This window comes from Megalobrama amblycephala, linkage group LG3, assembly GCF_018812025.1.
Source record: "Megalobrama amblycephala isolate DHTTF-2021 linkage group LG3, ASM1881202v1, whole genome shotgun sequence".
Lineage (NCBI taxonomy): Eukaryota > Metazoa > Chordata > Actinopteri > Cypriniformes > Xenocyprididae > Megalobrama > Megalobrama amblycephala.
Genome location: NC_063046.1, coordinates 58,023,702 through 58,041,851, shown reverse-complemented (window position 1 = coordinate 58,041,851; position 18,150 = coordinate 58,023,702). Strand labels below are relative to the sequence as shown.

The following is an 18,150-nucleotide window of genomic DNA, read 5'->3' as shown; positions in this document are numbered from 1 at the left end:
GGGCAGCCAGTTAATGTCTGGAGCAGCACAGCCAAATCATCAGACTAGGTAAGCAAGAACAACAGCGAAAAATGGCAGATGGAGCGATAATAACTGACATAATCCATGATAGCATGATATTTTACTGATATTTGTAAATTGTCTTTCTAAATGTTTCGTTAGCATGTTGCTAATGTACTGTTAAATGAGGTTAAAGTTACCATCGTTTCTTACTGTATTCACGGAGACAAGAGGCGTTGCTATTTTCATTTTTTAAACACTTGCAGTCTGTCTAATTCATAAACACAACTTCATTCTTTATAAATCTCTCCAACAGTGTAGCATTAGCCGTTAGCCACGGAGGACAGCCTCAAATTCACTCAGAATAAAACTTTAACATCCAAATAAATACTTTACTCACATAATTCGAAGCATGTATGCAGTATGCATGACAAACATCTTGTAAAGATCCATTTGAGGGTTATATTAGCTGTGTGAACTTTGTAAATGCGCTGTAATATAGTCGACAGCTCATGTGGCAGGGAGCACGCGATTTAAGGGGGCGGCGCCGAGTGTAAATCAGTGCATAGTTAATGATGCCCCAAAATAGGCAGTTAAAAATATTAATTTAAAAAAATCTATGGGGTATTTTGAGCTGAAACTTCACAGACACATTCAGGAGACACCTTAGACTTATATTACATCTTGTGAAAAAGCATTCTTGGGCACCTTTAATAGAACATATAGTAGTAAAATCTCATCAAGGTTCTTGTTAAATTGTTAACGAGTTGGCTATAATTTACTCAGTCGTAAATCATTGTTCTTAATAGTCCACAGTGAGTCATGCAGAAGCTTTATATTAGAAAACCTTATATAACCCTTTGGACATTAATTACTGTTGCTCGTTGCTGCCAACTCATACCAGCATTTTCAAATTAAAGCCAATTCAAATCTAATGGCCAGATATCTGAATTAATGACATGCAAACATTGATTTCAGCTCTTGATTTTTGCGTGTTCAGTACAGTACAGGCTGGTTTTAGTCGAGAATAAACAGGCGGTGATATTGCAGTGTACTGCGACATGCTCTTTCTCACTTTTATCACTCTCTCTCTCCGTCTCAGTGTCCGTGTGAGCTCATCTTATCGCTTTGTTCTCTCTCGTTCTTGTCAAACTCACAGCCAACCCTTTTCTCACAAACACCTAGTAATTTGCAAATTAAATTTGCAGCTTTCTGTGTAGTATTTATATGAATACGCTTAGAAATTAATCACAAAATGTAGTAATTTAATAAACCGCTGTTAATCATTGCCATACGCTTAAAACCTCAACCTGCCCCTTTTAATCGTTAAATATCATTATTTTACTTACGACAATGTCACTTACATGCACTTTGTTTGATTTATGTGTTAAATGCAATATAATTGGCAGTGTTTCCTGCTGGAAATCCTCAGCAGGCCGTTTTAGATTGAATTTAAAGGGGCATGGGTAGATTGTTTCGTGATTCAGTGACAGATATGCTGATTGGATCAATTACACCAACAAGGAAGAGCAAATTACAGGAGTAACTACAAAACGACAGGGTGGATGGGGTGGATGGGGTGGATGGGGTGGATGCATTGCTGTGCTGTTGCTTAGCAACCATCCTCCAGATAAGGAGGATTGTGGTGATGCAGCATAAATACGATTGGCTGGAAATTACATCATCCCTTTCTGTATCCAGAAGGCTCGTGCTTGTAGCGTAATGATTGTGGACAGTGAGAGTCCAGAATGAAAAGTACTTGATGTCATTAGATGGAGCTGCACATGCACACAGCAGGTTATGATCTCTAAAAAAACAAGATAGCCTACGATGTTCTATAAATAACATCCGCATCCGTAGCATATATATATATATATATATATATATATATATATATATATATATACCCTGGCTCTTTCCCATGTACGTGAATTCTTGAGACGGGCATCTGCTGCTAGATCTATGGATGATCGCCAGTTACTGGTCATTTCCATATATAGACCTCTGCCGGACAGGACAGCCTTTACATGTCACCAGAAGTAAAGATGATTAATATTACATAATATATTATTAATTCATTTTAAACAATATTAAATTATTATTGAAATTAATAATAATAATAATAATAATAATAAAAAAATATTTTTATTGAATTAATAATTTTAATAATTTAATAACATTAATAATAATCTATGAAATTGTGTAAATGGGTTACATGACATGACATGACATGACATGACATGACATGACATGACATGACATGACATGACATGACATGACATGACATGACATGACATGACATGACATGACATGACATGACATGACATGACATGACATGACATGACATGACATGACATGACATGACATGACATGACATGACATGACATGACATGACATGACATGACATGACATGACATGACATGACATGACATGACATGACATGACATGACATGACATGACATGACATGACATGACATGACATGACATGACATGACATGACATGACATGACATGACATGACATGACATGACATGACATGACATGACATGACATGACATGACATGACATGACATGACATGACATGACATGACATGACATGACATGACATGACATGACATGACATGACATGACATGACATGACATGACATGACATGACATGACATGACATGACATGACATGACATGACATGACATGACATGACATGACATGACATGACATGACATGACATGACATGACATGACATGACATGCTTCCCACAGGTTTGAAATATACTTGCGGTGGTAGCCGGGTGAAAAATCCTCCTATTACCCACGGCACAAAAATGGTCTACTACAAACAAATAATGTATGATTTTTAACTTTATTTTTATTCATTTAATTTTAATTACATAGCATACTATTATATTTAATTACATACTAATATTATGCATTATTATGCATTGTAAATTATGCAAAATTACAGCATTTAAATGGTTATCCTTTTCCTATGTTCTCCTTGCTGTCATATAGTGTCTCTCTCAGTGAATGGGACACAGATTTTACTAGTAAAATTTATATAATGAATATTTTGTGTGTCAAATAATGTTATTAGTCTTTTCTTCCTGTGGGGGAGACTACAATAAGTTAAAATGAATTAAATGGAAATCAAATTAAATACAATTTATTGTGTAACCAAAATACCAATAATGCCCAAAAGAAAAAGAAAAAACTTAGCATGTGACTTTTGATTATAAACAAGCCCGAAATACACCGGGACTCTTATTTTGAAATGTCTGTACTATTGCAGGGTGATCCTTCAGATTCTAAAACAACCGTATAAAACGTTTTATATAAAGGCCATAAAGTAGACATTGTAATAATTCATTAACTTGAGTTCATTAGCAATCGCTTGGCATAAATCTGCGCTTTTCATTGATTGAGAATCACTTTGAAGCAGTCTGAAGCGCTGTTGCACGAGCTTGTAGAACGCACAACAGCGCCCCCTTGTGACTTTGCAAAATGCAGCACCTGTGGGAATGTTCGCGGGAGTAAACAGTTCTGACGCACACAACGAGCAGGTACGAAACGACTAGTTAATCGATCGCGGATGGTTTCATTATCTTCGGCGGATATAAAAGTATAAAAGGATAAAAATAATAATAATAATAGTGTCTCCAATATACTTGGGTGGCCGTTATTATACCTGGGCGGCCCACCCAAGTAAAGTCTATGTGTGGGAAGCACTGGTGTGTGTGTGATTCAGGTAAACCATACGTATTTTTTGGTCCCCACGTGGAAAACCGCTTATAAATCATATCAACAGCTTATAAATCACTGACTACCAAATAATTAATTAAAATAAAAATTATAAAAATGGAAAGTTTTTTTTAAATTGAAAAATGTGCATTGAAAAACACCTGCATTAGTTTCACTTGGTAATGTCATTGAATCATTGAAAAATATGAAAGTAAGAGAAAATAATATATCAGAATTTTTCATTTAAATAAATAAAAAAAAAAAAGTAAATATTTCAGTGATTATTCAGGCCTTATTGGGTTATTTTTTATTATTAAAAGGAATTAAATAATTAAATATTAAAATGGATTTAAGGTAATAACGAAAAAGAAATAAGATTGGTAAAAGTTCCAGGTCTATTGTAAGTTAACTTATTAAGTAATCAATTTAAACTATTTGCAAATAATATATATATAAAAAAATCACCCTTATTTGCATGCCTAATATGTCAAAAACACAAAACATCAAATAATAGAAATTCCATAAAAATGTTGAGTAGTTTGCACCACTGGATGTTACTGTTGGTCGCTGAATATTTCAAACATAAAACATTTGTAAAATATTTAATGTTTACTTACTCGCCACATACTCTTTCACTGCTAAAACGAAAGCGTTGCATTGGAATTCACACTCATCTTCTGTAAACAATAAGCCCCGCCTTCTTTGATTTGATTGGCCAGCACTCACTCTGACAGCGATGATGCCTGTTAGACTGCTGAGGCAGACCAGACTAAAAATGTAACTTTTAAAACTTTTATCATCCTAACAAAAATCGGTGCGTAATGGAGTGCAGCAGAGCAGGATCAATTATATCATATATTGGGGGGGACAATTTGGCCATTTCTAATTATTGGGCGGAGGACTTGTCCCCCTCAATGTCTATGGTGGTTACAGCCCTGGTTTGAACAGTATAAAAAATATTATGTTTATGGAAAGTCCCCATAAAACACAGAAACCCAACGTGTGTGTGTTCATGAATCGGCCTGTTGTAGTTACTCAGGGTGTTTAGAGGCTGGTGTAGTATTCCTGTCTCTCTGACAGTCGTGACACCCCATGGGATTGCAGGGTGGAGACCATAACGAAAAAATTGACCTTTTTTGTCTGTGTTTTGTGTGTACAAGAATAGTATAGAATAAATATCCTCTGTACTGTGATATTTTTAGTTTTAAATGCCCACTTGAGAATACATTGTATGCCAATCTCTTAAAGAAGCACTCACCTTAAGCATTTCTACAATAACAGAATGAATGAATGTCAAGAACATTCTCACACACACGCAAAAAATGACAGTATTGAAAATCGGTCTCCATGAAGAGCACTTAAATCCTGTCATCATTTTCTCACCCTCATGTCAATACAAACCTGTATGAATTTCTTTCTTCTGCAGAACATGAAAGAAGATATTTTGAAGAATGTTGGAAACCAAACAGTTTTGGTTCCCATTGACTTCTGTTGTATGGACTGTTTGGTTTCCAACATTTATCAAAATATCTTCTTTTATGTGCTGTCTGATGCTGACATTAGTGTAACACTGTTAGGTTGAAATCTTCTCAATCACCTTTTGTTTTCATCTCAGTATATAAAAAAAATCTGTTCCTGTAAAAACACTGTTATGGTCTCAGGTGTGATATTTATTTTTTTCTATCCGTGGAGATGGATAATTTGCATCACTCTAGCTGTGTCTCTGAGAGTGACGCGTCTAAATGTGTCTGTGTCCTTCTGCTGACCAGATTACCAGCGGCTGATGACGGTGGCGGAGAGCATCACGGCCTTAATGTTCCCCTTCCAATGGCAGCATGTGTACGTGCCCATCTTGCCCGCTTCGCTGCTCCACTTCCTGGACGCTCCTGTGCCCTACCTCATGGGTCTGCACTCCAACGGCCAGGATGACCGCACCAAGCTGGAACTTCCTCAAGAGGTGCGTGACAAACACCCACTCCCAGAGAACAGACTCATCCTGCAGTTCGGTACATGATGAAGTCATGTGGTTTTTCTCGAAGATCAGAGCTTCAGACTTACAGATGATTGTCAGAATGGTCTGTTTGACTCACATGCATCTCTGTTGGCTGTTGAAGAGACCTCATCTCATTAGGTCATCTTCCTTTGGGGTAATTAGGCTGAAATCCTAACGCTGCCCAATCAAAAGAGATATACATGATTTTTAAAGATGTTTTTGAAAGAAGTTTCTTCTGCTCACCAAGGCTGCATTTATTCAACCAATAATATGCAAAAACAGTCATTTTTAAAAATAATATTACAGTTTAAAATAGCTGTTTTCTATTTTATTATATTTACTCCAGTCTTCAGTGTCACCTGATCCTTCAGTATTTGCCGCTCAAGAAACGTTTCTTATTATTATCAATGTTGAAAACTGTTTTTGCTGGATTTTTGTGGAAACTGTGATAGACTACCATTTAAAAGTTTGGGTTAAGGTTTTTTTTTATTAAATGAAAAGAAATTAATACCTTTTATTCAGCAAGAAAGCATTGAATTGATCAAAAGTGACAGTAAAGACATATTATAAAATTACAAAAGATTTCGATTTAAAATAAATGTGGTTGTTTTGAACTTTCTATCCATCAAAGAATCCTGAAAAAGTGAATCATGATTTGCACAAAAAATATTAAGCATCAAAATCTGATTTCAAACAATGATAATAATAAGAACCATTATTAATAATTGAGTATCAAACCATCATATTTGAATGATTTCTGAAGGATCATGTGTTTGTGTTTGCTCTGAAACAGAAAAAGTGTCTTTTTAAAAGTCAGAGACCATCAGACAGGCATTATTACATAGTAGTTTAAAAAATAGAGTAAAATAAACAAAGTTGAAAGCAAAATTAAAATGTTATAAAATGAATCTTCACAGATCTATGTGCATTTTCACTACTAGGGTTTAAAATGGAGATGCTATAAAAAATAAATAGCACTGTCATACTCATACTTAAAGTCCACATAAAGAGTGTGTTAAATGAATGTGACATTCATGTCGGTGTGGTTAGTTGTATATTATATTATATGTACCATACCAGTGGAATATACATGTAAACTAGAATATTTTATTCAGAGTCTAGAATAATTATATCTCCCTGTAAAACCCTTCTGGTCTTCTTCATCTCCGTACTGAGATGTGACTGAAACAATATTTGTAATACCTTTTTGTAGGAAAATAATCTCTGTGACCTGGCTGACTGATGAGATGTCTAATCTTTCCTTGATCTTACTTGAAAAGCAGCAGTAAAAAGTATGTTTCTGTCAGAGCAAATCTAATATCAAACATAGGTCGGCTACATTGGCACTTCTTTTGCTTCTTTTAATGCTTATGAAAGAAATCTGTGGCGCAAACCTGCAGGGAAAACAAGCTCTGGTGTAGCTCTGGAAATTAAAAATCTAGTGTGGCATATTAGAATGATTTCTGAAGGATCATGTGACATTGAAGGCTGGATATAACGATGCTGAAAATTCAGCTTTGCATCACAGGAATCAATTTAATTTGAACATATATTCAAATGGAAAATTATTAATTTAAATTGTAATAATATTTCTCAATATTATTGTTTTTACTGCACTTTTTGATCGAATAAATGCAACCTCGGTGAGCATAAAAGACTAAAACAAAAACAAAAAATCTTAATTATTCCAAACTTTTGACCGTTGTACAAGAAAATATGATAGTACTATAGTACTTTTAGGTATTTTTGGTGCTGTGCATTCCTATTTGTACTTGTATTTAATATATAAAATTATCAAAATTCAGTTTTTAGTGTATAATTCTCAACTTAGCATCTTTGGTTTGTTAGTTTGTCCAAAGCCCTCTAGTGGACAGAGATGGAAGTCAGTGTTACTACATTAGCTGCGTTTGCATTACCTTTCAAATTTAGCAAACTGAAATTGCGAATTGAAAATACGCCCAATGGAGACGCGTCAATTTCGCAAAAACTCCCATATATCACAAAAATGTTTTTACACTCGTATGAGGTGCTTTTTCAGGCAATTCAAAAAGGAGTATTTCAGAAAACTGCAATGGAAACAGTTTTTTTCACATTTACAGGTCACCTGGCGTACATTAAAGTCGATCATTCTTTAAAGGGGTCATGAACTGCATTTGTTTTATTGTTTTATAATGTTTCCTGGGGTGCACTTATAATGTTAGTATGATTTTTAGATTAAAAATTGTCATAATTTAGAAATAAAAGGCATTTTCCTACCCTGATTTTAGTACTCTTATTTGAACGCTCTGTTTTAAGGGGCGTGTCTGCTGTGATTGACTGACATCTTTGCATATGAAATAACTAAGCTTTACATGTATATCTCTCTCGAAAACTTTTTGCACATTTTTACTGTTACAGCTCTCAAAGTTTACTAATCATGAAAAGTGTTGATTATAGCATTACATTTAGATCTATGGCATTATATTTAGATCGTGGCATGAAAGGTTGCAGTGATGAAGATTGTAGCCGATCACAGACATGTTGTTGAGCTCATGAAAGCAGTGATCTCGTCACACTAACGAATGCTTTCATCATAACTAACAGTGCAAACACAATATAACTAAGAGATTTGTTGAATAAAACTGGAGTTTTGGTGAGAGTCCAGAACTCACTGATAAACTCACGCTGTTTGATTGACAGCTCCAGCGATTGTAAAGGGAGCGTTCTTTGATCTCTTTCTATATATAATTTAATCACAGTTTAAAGAACAGATTATTTTCATCCTACTAAGAGAAGCAATGTAAAGTTGACCGTTTGATTTACTGACGCATAGACAAAGAACATCTGACTGTACATGAATCATCACATATCAGAAATCACTGGTCACAAATCAGTTATTTACATGTTGTTGCTTTACTGTCGAGTCCATATCGTAAAAGTCTGTTTGCAAAGCCTGTGCCGAAACGTGACTGATTTACCAAAGAATTCACAGTGAAATGTACCGAATACAAATAAATAAAGCTCAACTGAGACGTTTACATCACTAACGTTGAAATTATGAAGTAGGCATTGATTTTCTTTCTAGATTCCATCTACAAGTCATTATCTGGGCTTGGTTACAATAAAAGCTGTTTTTGGACTAAGGTTCTGAAACTTACAGGATATTTTTATAGTATTATGACCTCTTGTTAAAAGCTCAAGAATTTTATTTTTCAGTTCATGACCCCTTTAAAGATGCTATGGAATGTTTGAACAGAAGACGAGACAGAGTTCTTTATTAAACTCATAAAAGACATAAAAATTATAGGAATACTGGATTCTAAACAACAAAGAAATGCCGCAATTTATCAAGACCTTGAAGCAGATAGGAGGGAGAAACACCCAGAAACACCTCTCACGTGGCTGAACCCAAGTATAAGGGGATTTCCTTGCCATAACTCTTGGAAAACGCGTCTCCTTTTATTAAAATAATGGTTAGTGCAGTGGCTGCGATATACTTAAACCTCCTAACATCCTTTGCCATGAATTTTGGAATGACTTATCGTGAAAAAAAAAAGTTTTAGTCTCATAACATGGGTTAATGGAAACGTCGTCATTTTGCAATAGTTTTTTTATCGACATTTTGAAAATATTGCAAAAGTTTTGCACAAATCTATAATGGAAACCCAGCTATTGTCCGTAATCTCTTAGAAATCTCCATTACATAAAGCCATAGATCAGTGATTGTAATGAAATGACTCTTGTACCCTTCAGGCCAACCTGTGTTTTGTCGATATTGACAACCACTTCATCGAGCTACCCGAGGACCTGCCTCAGTTTCCCAACAAGTTGGAGTTCATCCAGGAGATCTCGGAGGTGCTGTTGGCGTTCGGCATGTCTCCGGAGGCAAACCCACAATGCAGCGAGGTCCAAAGCAAGATCAGGGGCTTCCGCTCAGGTGACATGTCCTCTGACAAACGCAACGGCAACCTGGCCGGCTCGCCGCTCAACTCGTACTTACTGAGAGAAAACCAAACCATAGCTCGTCTGCAGGCGCTGGTCAAGAGGACTGGAGTCAGTCTGGAGAAGGTGAGCATGAGGACACAAAGACACAGAACTGATTAAACAGTGCCATAAATGCTCATTATGGTTCTTTAAAGCGCCCCTATTATGCTACTTTGTATTACAAGCTGTGAATGTGAAAGGTCTGCAAAGTTTCATAGATCAAAGTGCAGATTAATGGAGTTATTGTCTCCCAAATGAAAGAATTGATTCTGAACTGCCTGAAACGAGTCTCACTTCCTACATGAACCTACGTAGGTTTGTAACAGATTTGCATAATGCCAGCCTATGGTCTGCATTGGCTGCCTGCGAACAATGTCAACCACTTAGTCCTACTTCTTCCAATGTTTAATTATCAAACTCAGGCTCAAATTGATACAGTAAAACCATCGTTACTGTTCATATCACTGTGTATCAAACGCTGAGGAAGAGCTGAAATTCAGATAATGGACTTTAGTTTCTGAGACGCGCTGTAACAGTCGACCAATCACAACAGACTGGGCTGTCTGACCAATCAGAGCAGAGGAAGCTCTCGGAAAGGCGGGGGTTAGAGAGACCGAATCCTTGATCAAACCGTTTCAGACACTGTGAGAAAAAAGGTGAAGCTGCAATGTATATTATCAGGAAATTAAAGTGTTTTTGACCTTGGATACATGTAAACCTGTTGTAGGAAACCTCCAAAACAAAATCCTTTAAAATAGCATAATAGGGGCACTTTAAAGGAATATCCTGTAATAAACACAATATTTTTTTTCTATGATAACTGACGACAAACCACAGGTGCCAAATTCATTTTGTCCCTTAGTTTGGAGGCAAGTGAATAAACATTTAAAATGTTTGATTATCACACTGATTGGCATCCATATTATCATAACATAATAAGGACATGGAAGGGACAGAACATAATGATCCATAAAGCACTGTTTACAGCTCTGTTTCCTGTGGGAATTGCATAATAAAGTTCATCAACCTCAAAAAGTATTCAAAATTACAATTTAAATAACTTTTAAAGGTGCCCTAGAACCAGTTTTTACAAGATGTAATGTAAGTCTAAGGTGTCCCCTGAATGTGTCTGTGAATTTTTAGCTCAAAATACCCCATAGATTTTTTTAATTAATTTTTTTAACTGCCTATTTTGGGGCATCATTAACTATGCACTGATTCAGCGCGCGGCCCCTTTAAATCGCGCACATCAGATTTACATAAGAAAGAAGAAGCAATGAAGTTTGAAACTCAATGTATGTCTTTTCCATGTACTGAACTCTTGTTATTCAACTATGCCAAGGTAAATTCAATTTTTGATTCTAGGGCACCTTTAAAACCAAATGCTTTAACAAAAAGATGTCAGAGAAAACAAAACTTCCATAAAAAACACCAAATTCTGGCTGTTTGCCAGTTCTCAATTACACTAATAGTATGTACTTTGCTTGTATGTACTGGACAGCATGCCAGTACCATCATACTGTCACGTACTGGCTTGACTTGATAATCCAGGTGACTCTGATAAACGATGAAATCACATTTAATAAACACAAGGAACAATAAAGAGAAACACCAGCATGGAGACAATGAACAGAGGATGACTGAGGGTTTAAATACACTAGATGACAAGAGACTAGTGATAGACAGGTGCAGGTGATTAGTTGACATGGTAACAAACAAGGGTATCTATGGAAACTAACTAGATAAGAATGGAGACATGGGAAACAGGACCTAAATACACAGGAACTGAACATAGGCACATATATCAAAACAAAAGTCCTTGAACACAGTGACACATACAATTATGTATTCTTAATGTAATTACATGAATGCATTCATGTACAGTAGTGTCCAAAAGTGATGTCCGGAGGAGATATTTGTTTTTAATGACCCTACAAGTTCAATTAGAATTTAGAATTTTTAAATATTTTAAATGAGGGAAAGGTATTTATCTGACAAAATTATTCGGCAAACTACAGCTACAAGTTGTATTTTACTATTAAAAAAAAAAAAAGCATAGAAAAACAAAAGGCTCACAGGAAAAAGCATACATAAAACAGCTGACTGCAAGCACAACTACGCAATAAATAAAGTTTTTAGATTTAATAAAATGTTACACAATTTGCATTTAGACAAGAATATTCCACATTTGTTCCACAGTTCATTTCTTGATGCTGTAAATTCTCTTGACAAAAGAGATTTTCTCACTCCTGTGTTTCATCTGGGGATTTGCTGTGAATTCAATAAAACCTTTTTTTCCGAACAATAACTTCAGCAGTGATGACAGCTGCTTTGTGGAAAACAAAGTCTGTCTTTTCAGTGTGGGCAATAGTCGTAATTATTGTGTGGGCAATGAAAAGATGAATAAATGGCTGTTAAGACTGAGCGCGCTCTGTTCTGGTTCTCAGAAAGCTCGAGGTCTCTGTTGATGACATTAAGCAGCTTAAGGACATACAGTCTTTCTAAAGACCAGGGATTGACCCCTTACTCTTAATATAGCTCCTAGAGAGAGTTTGTCACATCTTTAAAGCTGCACTACTTCAATTCCTTTATACTGACTTGGTATTCAGCGATTCCCATATTTAGTGAGCTATCAGGCACTTGTTTGCTTTTCTTGCTCTCTGTGTATCGCCACTTACTCTGTACGGTTATATTCTCTCGGGAACGAGTCTCATTTGCCTTATAAATCAAAGCAGATTTGTAGACTTCCGTTCCCAGCACTCCCTGCTCTCCATTCAGGGTGTTACCATGGAGAATAGATAACTCAGATCAGCTCCAGAAGCTGTGCTGATATTTGCTCTCACATTTTCCCACTCTCTTGTTCCAGCTCTGTTAACCCCTTCCGGTACTTTTAAAGTTGGCATGAAATGGAAATTCAGTTTTCTAAATGCTAGCTATTGATCTTATTGAACGATTCATCCATGCATTGTATTTTTTTTTAAAATCAAAATGTCATAACTCTATCTTCTAGTGAAACGTCACATTTCTCTCTGGTGATGCATATCGGACTTTTCCAATAATTTAGTCTGCTACCTATTATGCCCCTCTTTACAAGATGTAATATAAGTCTCAGGTGTCCCCAGAATGTGTCTGTGAAGTTTCAGATCAAAATACCCCACAGATCATTTATTATAGCTTGTTGTAAATGCCCATTTTTTGAGTGGAAGGAAAAACATGCTGTTTTCATGTATGTATCTTTAAATGCATTACATTTACATTTAGGCCCCATTTACACTGCACGGTTCAAGTGACCCAATTCCGTTTTTTTCCTCCCATGTGGCACAGATCGGATATGAGTCACGACCGTGTAAGCAGGAAAAAAGCGCATGGATTCCGATTTACACAGATCGGTTTCAGGCCTCATTCATATGTTGTTATAAATCAGATATGAATCGGATATGTGCGTTTGCGCCTGCAGTGTAAGCGGACAGATCGGATATTCCCCTGTAAATGCGACTCCTGCGTCATTGAAAAGTTAGGGTTTTTTAACATTTCGCGGTACAGACATACCTATAACAAACGGAGCATCTCTAGTTGAGTGGCAGATTATTAATTTAATTTGTTTTTTGTTAAATAAAAGGCGATCTGACGTTGAAATGTGTTGCTCTTGAAATCGCACTGAGTGCTCGTTGCCGCTGTTGTTGACGACGGCTCGTGCACCGACGCGCGCTTCAGTCCCTATTCGTTCCATTGAAACCACAAAATAAAAAGCACACAAACTTGCAACTACCCTTGATATACAATCACTGATGAATGGTTTTAATGACAAAAAAAAAAAAAAAACTAGTATAGGACGGCGGATTCGAGCCCATGAAGCTGTGAATATCTACTAGTGATGGGAAGTTCGGATCATTTCACTGACTCGGACTTTTGAGTCTCGTTCAACAAAATGAACGAATCTTTTTTCGAGTCATTTCGTTCATTTCGTTCATTTTAGCAAAATGTAATTAAAATATTACGTGTTACTTCCCCAACACATCTACTTATGCAAACGTTGATCCCACTACAAACAATACAAAACTACAATGCTATAAGATTCAGAAATGATTAATTCATGACCTGGGTCTTCAGTTTATGACAAGCTGATTAAGCTCACCTCACCTCTTGTCTGACAAGTCTTCGGGTTTAAGTCATTCCTTAATGACGTGACAGGCAGTCCCATGCTAAACCAATGCAGTCTGAGCCGGTAAGAGAATTGATTAGTTCATTTCATGAGTCTTTCGGGTTTTTGAGTCGTTCCTTAAACACGTGACAGACCCATACACTAAGCCAATGCATTCTGAGCCGGAAAGAGAATTGATTAGTTCTTTTTATGAGTCTTTCGGGTTTTTGAGTCGTTCCTTAAACACGTGACAGACCCATACACTAAGCCAATGCATTCTGAGCCGGTAAGAGAATTGATTAGTTCTCTTCATGAGTCTTTCGGGTTTTTGAGTCGTTCCTTAATCACGTAACAGACCCATACGCTATTTCTGACATTTCTGTCACTGTTTTTGTTACTGTTTCTTGAGGATCTGTGGTGTGTTATTATAAATAAATAAAGCCCTGTTATAAATAAAATATTGATTAATTTATCTTTTTGACTGTCTATCTGTAAATAAACACTAGGCTATATAATAATATAATAATCCAAGCCTACAATACAAAGTATTTATAGCCTAGTTTGTTCATTTTTACTCCAATTTTGAGTTTGCTGTTATAATAATTGCTTTTCCTAGGCAGACTTGACATATTGGTCTAATATAAGAAGATTGCTCAAAAAGGACATAATGACATAAATTAAAAGCAAATAACATTTTGAATTTGAATTATTAATGTTAGTTTAAAACATCAAGGTTATGATAACTTCAGCTTTAACAGTTGTAACACAAACTCAAACAAAACTGGAGAGTTAACGTTATTTACTAATAAATATAATGTGCTTGGGTCACACAGCATAGTGTATGGGTCTGTCACGTGATTAAGGAACGACTCAAAAACCCGAAAGACTCATAAAAAGAACTAATCAATTCTCTTTCCGGCTCAGAATGCATTGGCTTAGTGTATGGGTCTGTCACGTGATTAAGGAACGACTCAAAACCCGAAAGACTCATGAAATGAACTAATCAATTGAATCATCAGGTGAACTACTACTAGCAGTACAGAACCTGTAGAATATTGCACATGCGCGACTGAACGAATCACCCCCCGAGACGACTCGTTCTTCCCGAGTCACATTAAAGATTCGTTCAAAATGAACGAATCGTTCAAGAACGACACATCACTAATATCTACCCGTACCCAAGTATTATTCAACTCGCATGCTTCCAGCAGAGCTGCGTACATATACTGTCGTGAAGAATTTGTATTATTTTTATGTAGGTATGTAACTATTGCATTAAAAGGGTTTCTATATGAATTCATGTCAATAAATTAAAGGATTAGTCCACTTTTAAATACACTTTTCCTGATAAATTTACTCACCCCCATGTCATCCAAGATATTCATGTCTTTCTTTCGTCAGTCGAAAAGAAATGAAGGTTTTTGAGGAAAACATTCCAGGATTTTTCTCCTTACTGTGGATTTCAATGGCTACCAACAGATTTCAGTTTCAGTGCAGCTTCAAGGGCTTTAAACGATACCAGATGAGTAATAAGGGTCTTATCTAGTGAATCGATCGGTCATTTTCGAAAAAAATACAACCGTTTATGCTTTATAAACAAAATATCGCCTTGAACGTACTTTCCGCTTCCGCATTCTTCATAACGCTTACGCTGAATGTTCTACGCCTTCCCTATTCTACTTACGGAAAGAACGCAGCGCCAGTTTCGTTTTTTTCCGTAAGTAGAATAGGGAAGGCGTAGGACATTCAGCGTAAGCGTTATGAAGAATGCGGAAGCGGAAAGTACGTTCAAGGCGATATTTTGTTTATAAAGCATAAACGGTTGTATTTTTTTCGAAAATGACCGATCGATTCACTAGATAAGACCCTTATTACTCATCTGGTATCGTTTAAAGCCCTTGAAGCTGCACTGAAACTGTAATTTTGACCTTCAATCTGTTGGTAGCCATTGAAATCCACTGTAAGGAGAAAAATCCTGGAATGTTTTCCTCAAAAACCTTCATTTCTTTTCGACTGACGAAAGAAAGACATGAACATCTTGGATGACATGGGGGTGAGTAAATTTATCAGGAAAAGTGTATTTAAAAGTGGACTAATCCTTTAAGCTCAATGTACCATTGAAATTGATTTGTGATGTCATATATGCTATTTTTAATACATTTTGCCAAGTGCAGTGTAAAAAGGAGACATCGGATACAGGTCACTTTTAAAAGAAATGTAAGCACGTCGTCCAAAAAAATTGGATATGGTCAAAAGATCGGATCTGTGCATTAAGACTTGCAGTGTAAATGCGGCCTTAGTCATTTAGCAGACGCTTTTCTCCAAATGCAAATGAGCTGCTGCTCCCCGCCCCCTTTCCAGAGGAGGGTGGAGCCTGTAGAACTCGTGCCTCAGATATTCTGCCAAAAACGAAAACGTACCACCAGACGGACACCAGAGACTTATATTACATCTTGAAAAAAGTGGCAGAATAGGTCCGCTTTAATATTCGTCAGCTATGCCTTTGTCTTGTCATGTCATCTCTGCTTCCAGTGCCATTCACACCATCATCAATTTTAGATAATTAAGTAGATTATTCATTGTTTTTTTATGGAATTAGAAATGAGTTATCCGTGCACATAATTATATATTTTTTAATTCATATCCCTCATAAACTTGAATCAAAATAACTTCCACTCCCTCTCACAGCAACATCTCTGATCTGTTGGCGTGTTTACTGGCATGAGGGCGGGGCAACCTGTCACTTGCATGAGATCAACCAATAGCACACCACAACCATCCAATCAATCCCCGATTGACAAAATCAAGTCCCGCCCTACATTTTTTCTTTTTCGAGAAGCCGTTTCACTCATGTGTGTGTATATATATGTCACAATAAGAAAGAGAAAAGACTATCGCAACTTCTGTTTCATTCTGACTTTAATACAACATGACGTCCGTGGACATAGTGTGCTTGTTTATAAGTATTTTTTTCTTTCGGTATGTTTGACAGTTGGATGTGAAGGAGGACACGAGCACTAATAAGGATTCGAAAGTGCAGTGTGATGAAGATGAGATGAAAATGCATCAGCTGAACATTCGGGTGCGAGAGGTCTTCGCCAACCGCTTCACGCAGATGTTCTCTGACTATGAGGTGTTCGTCATTCAGCCCAGCCAAGACAAAGAGTCCTGGTTCAGCAACCGAGACCAGATGCAGAACTTTGACAAGGTAATATTTCACTAGTCTGTGTTTCAGAAGTTACCTGTTAGAACAAACTAAAAGGATGGTTAATAATGTTCATTTTATAATGAGCTTTCATTGTGCTAATACGTTTTGAAAATCACAATAAAATCATATCAGTCAGACTTGTGATTTTATGACATCAGTTACTGCTTTATTTATTTTGAAACAAGTAAGTTTAGAGTAACTGACCAAGAAGTGATGTAGCCTTCAGCGGCTTTATGGACTATTTATACATTTTTTTTAGGCCTCCTTCCTGTCGGATCAGCCAGAACCTTACCTGCCATTCCTGTCTCGCTTTCTGGAGACGCAGATGTTTGCCTCTTTCATCGACAGTAAGATCCTCTGCCACGATGACGAGGACAAAGAGCACACGCTGCGAGTGTTTGACTCCCGTGTTGACAAGATCCGCATGTTAAATGTCAGGACGCCCACCCTGCGGACCTCCATGTACCAGAAATGCACCAATATTGATGAAGCAGGTGAGACGGCTTAAGAATAGTGACTAGTTTATTTTACAAATGGAGCAATTCAGAATACTTGCATGTAGGGTATAAACTGTTTTCATTTAAATTTACCTGCCTAGGGCTGGACGATTAATCGAAAAGTAATCGAAACCGAAATTCAGAACCTCTAACCGACGTAATTTTCCATGTCGGTTATTTCGTTTTTTTAATCCTGTTAATACTTCCCCCTTAAAAACATAACTGCGTGTGTAGCCACGTGACTCCGCCCAGTCCAGTCAGTGGCATAAAAGCAAAACACGGAGGTGAACGCCGGTTCAACACATAGTGATGGCGCGCGAACGGTGAGCCTTGCGTCTTGACTAAACTTTGTCAGTTGTATTTGTTTTATGGTTTGGACATTCAAGCGATTAGACGATCGGATGTGTATTATTATATCGAGCTACCGCGCTCGCATAGATATATACATATATCTATGCCGCGCTCGCGCAGCTGCATGTGGCACGAACACTCATACAAACAGCTGCGCAAAACGTGAAGATCGCGCGCACACAGAGGAACGCAGAAACTTGTCAGCGCTGTCCTGTGATTTATCACAAAAATAGCTTAGAAACTCAAAAGTTACAGCATATATTT

At 36.8% G+C, this 18,150-nt stretch overlaps 1 protein-coding gene across 4 annotated transcripts in view; it reads left to right on the top strand.

Annotated features, from left to right (window-relative positions):
• dennd5a (DENN/MADD domain containing 5A) overlaps positions 1 to 18,150 on the top strand; it is a 67,406-nt gene that overhangs the window by 28,112 nt on the left and 21,144 nt on the right. For all 4 annotated transcript variants that reach the window (XM_048186209.1, XM_048186208.1, XM_048186211.1 and 1 more), the window contains 4 exons: positions 5,503 to 5,690; positions 9,459 to 9,773; positions 16,823 to 17,038; positions 17,298 to 17,532. In XM_048186209.1, coding sequence (XP_048042166.1) covers positions 5,503 to 5,690; positions 9,459 to 9,773; positions 16,823 to 17,038; positions 17,298 to 17,532 — 954 coding nt within the window. The remainder of the gene's footprint in view (positions 1 to 5,502; positions 5,691 to 9,458; positions 9,774 to 16,822; positions 17,039 to 17,297; positions 17,533 to 18,150) is intronic.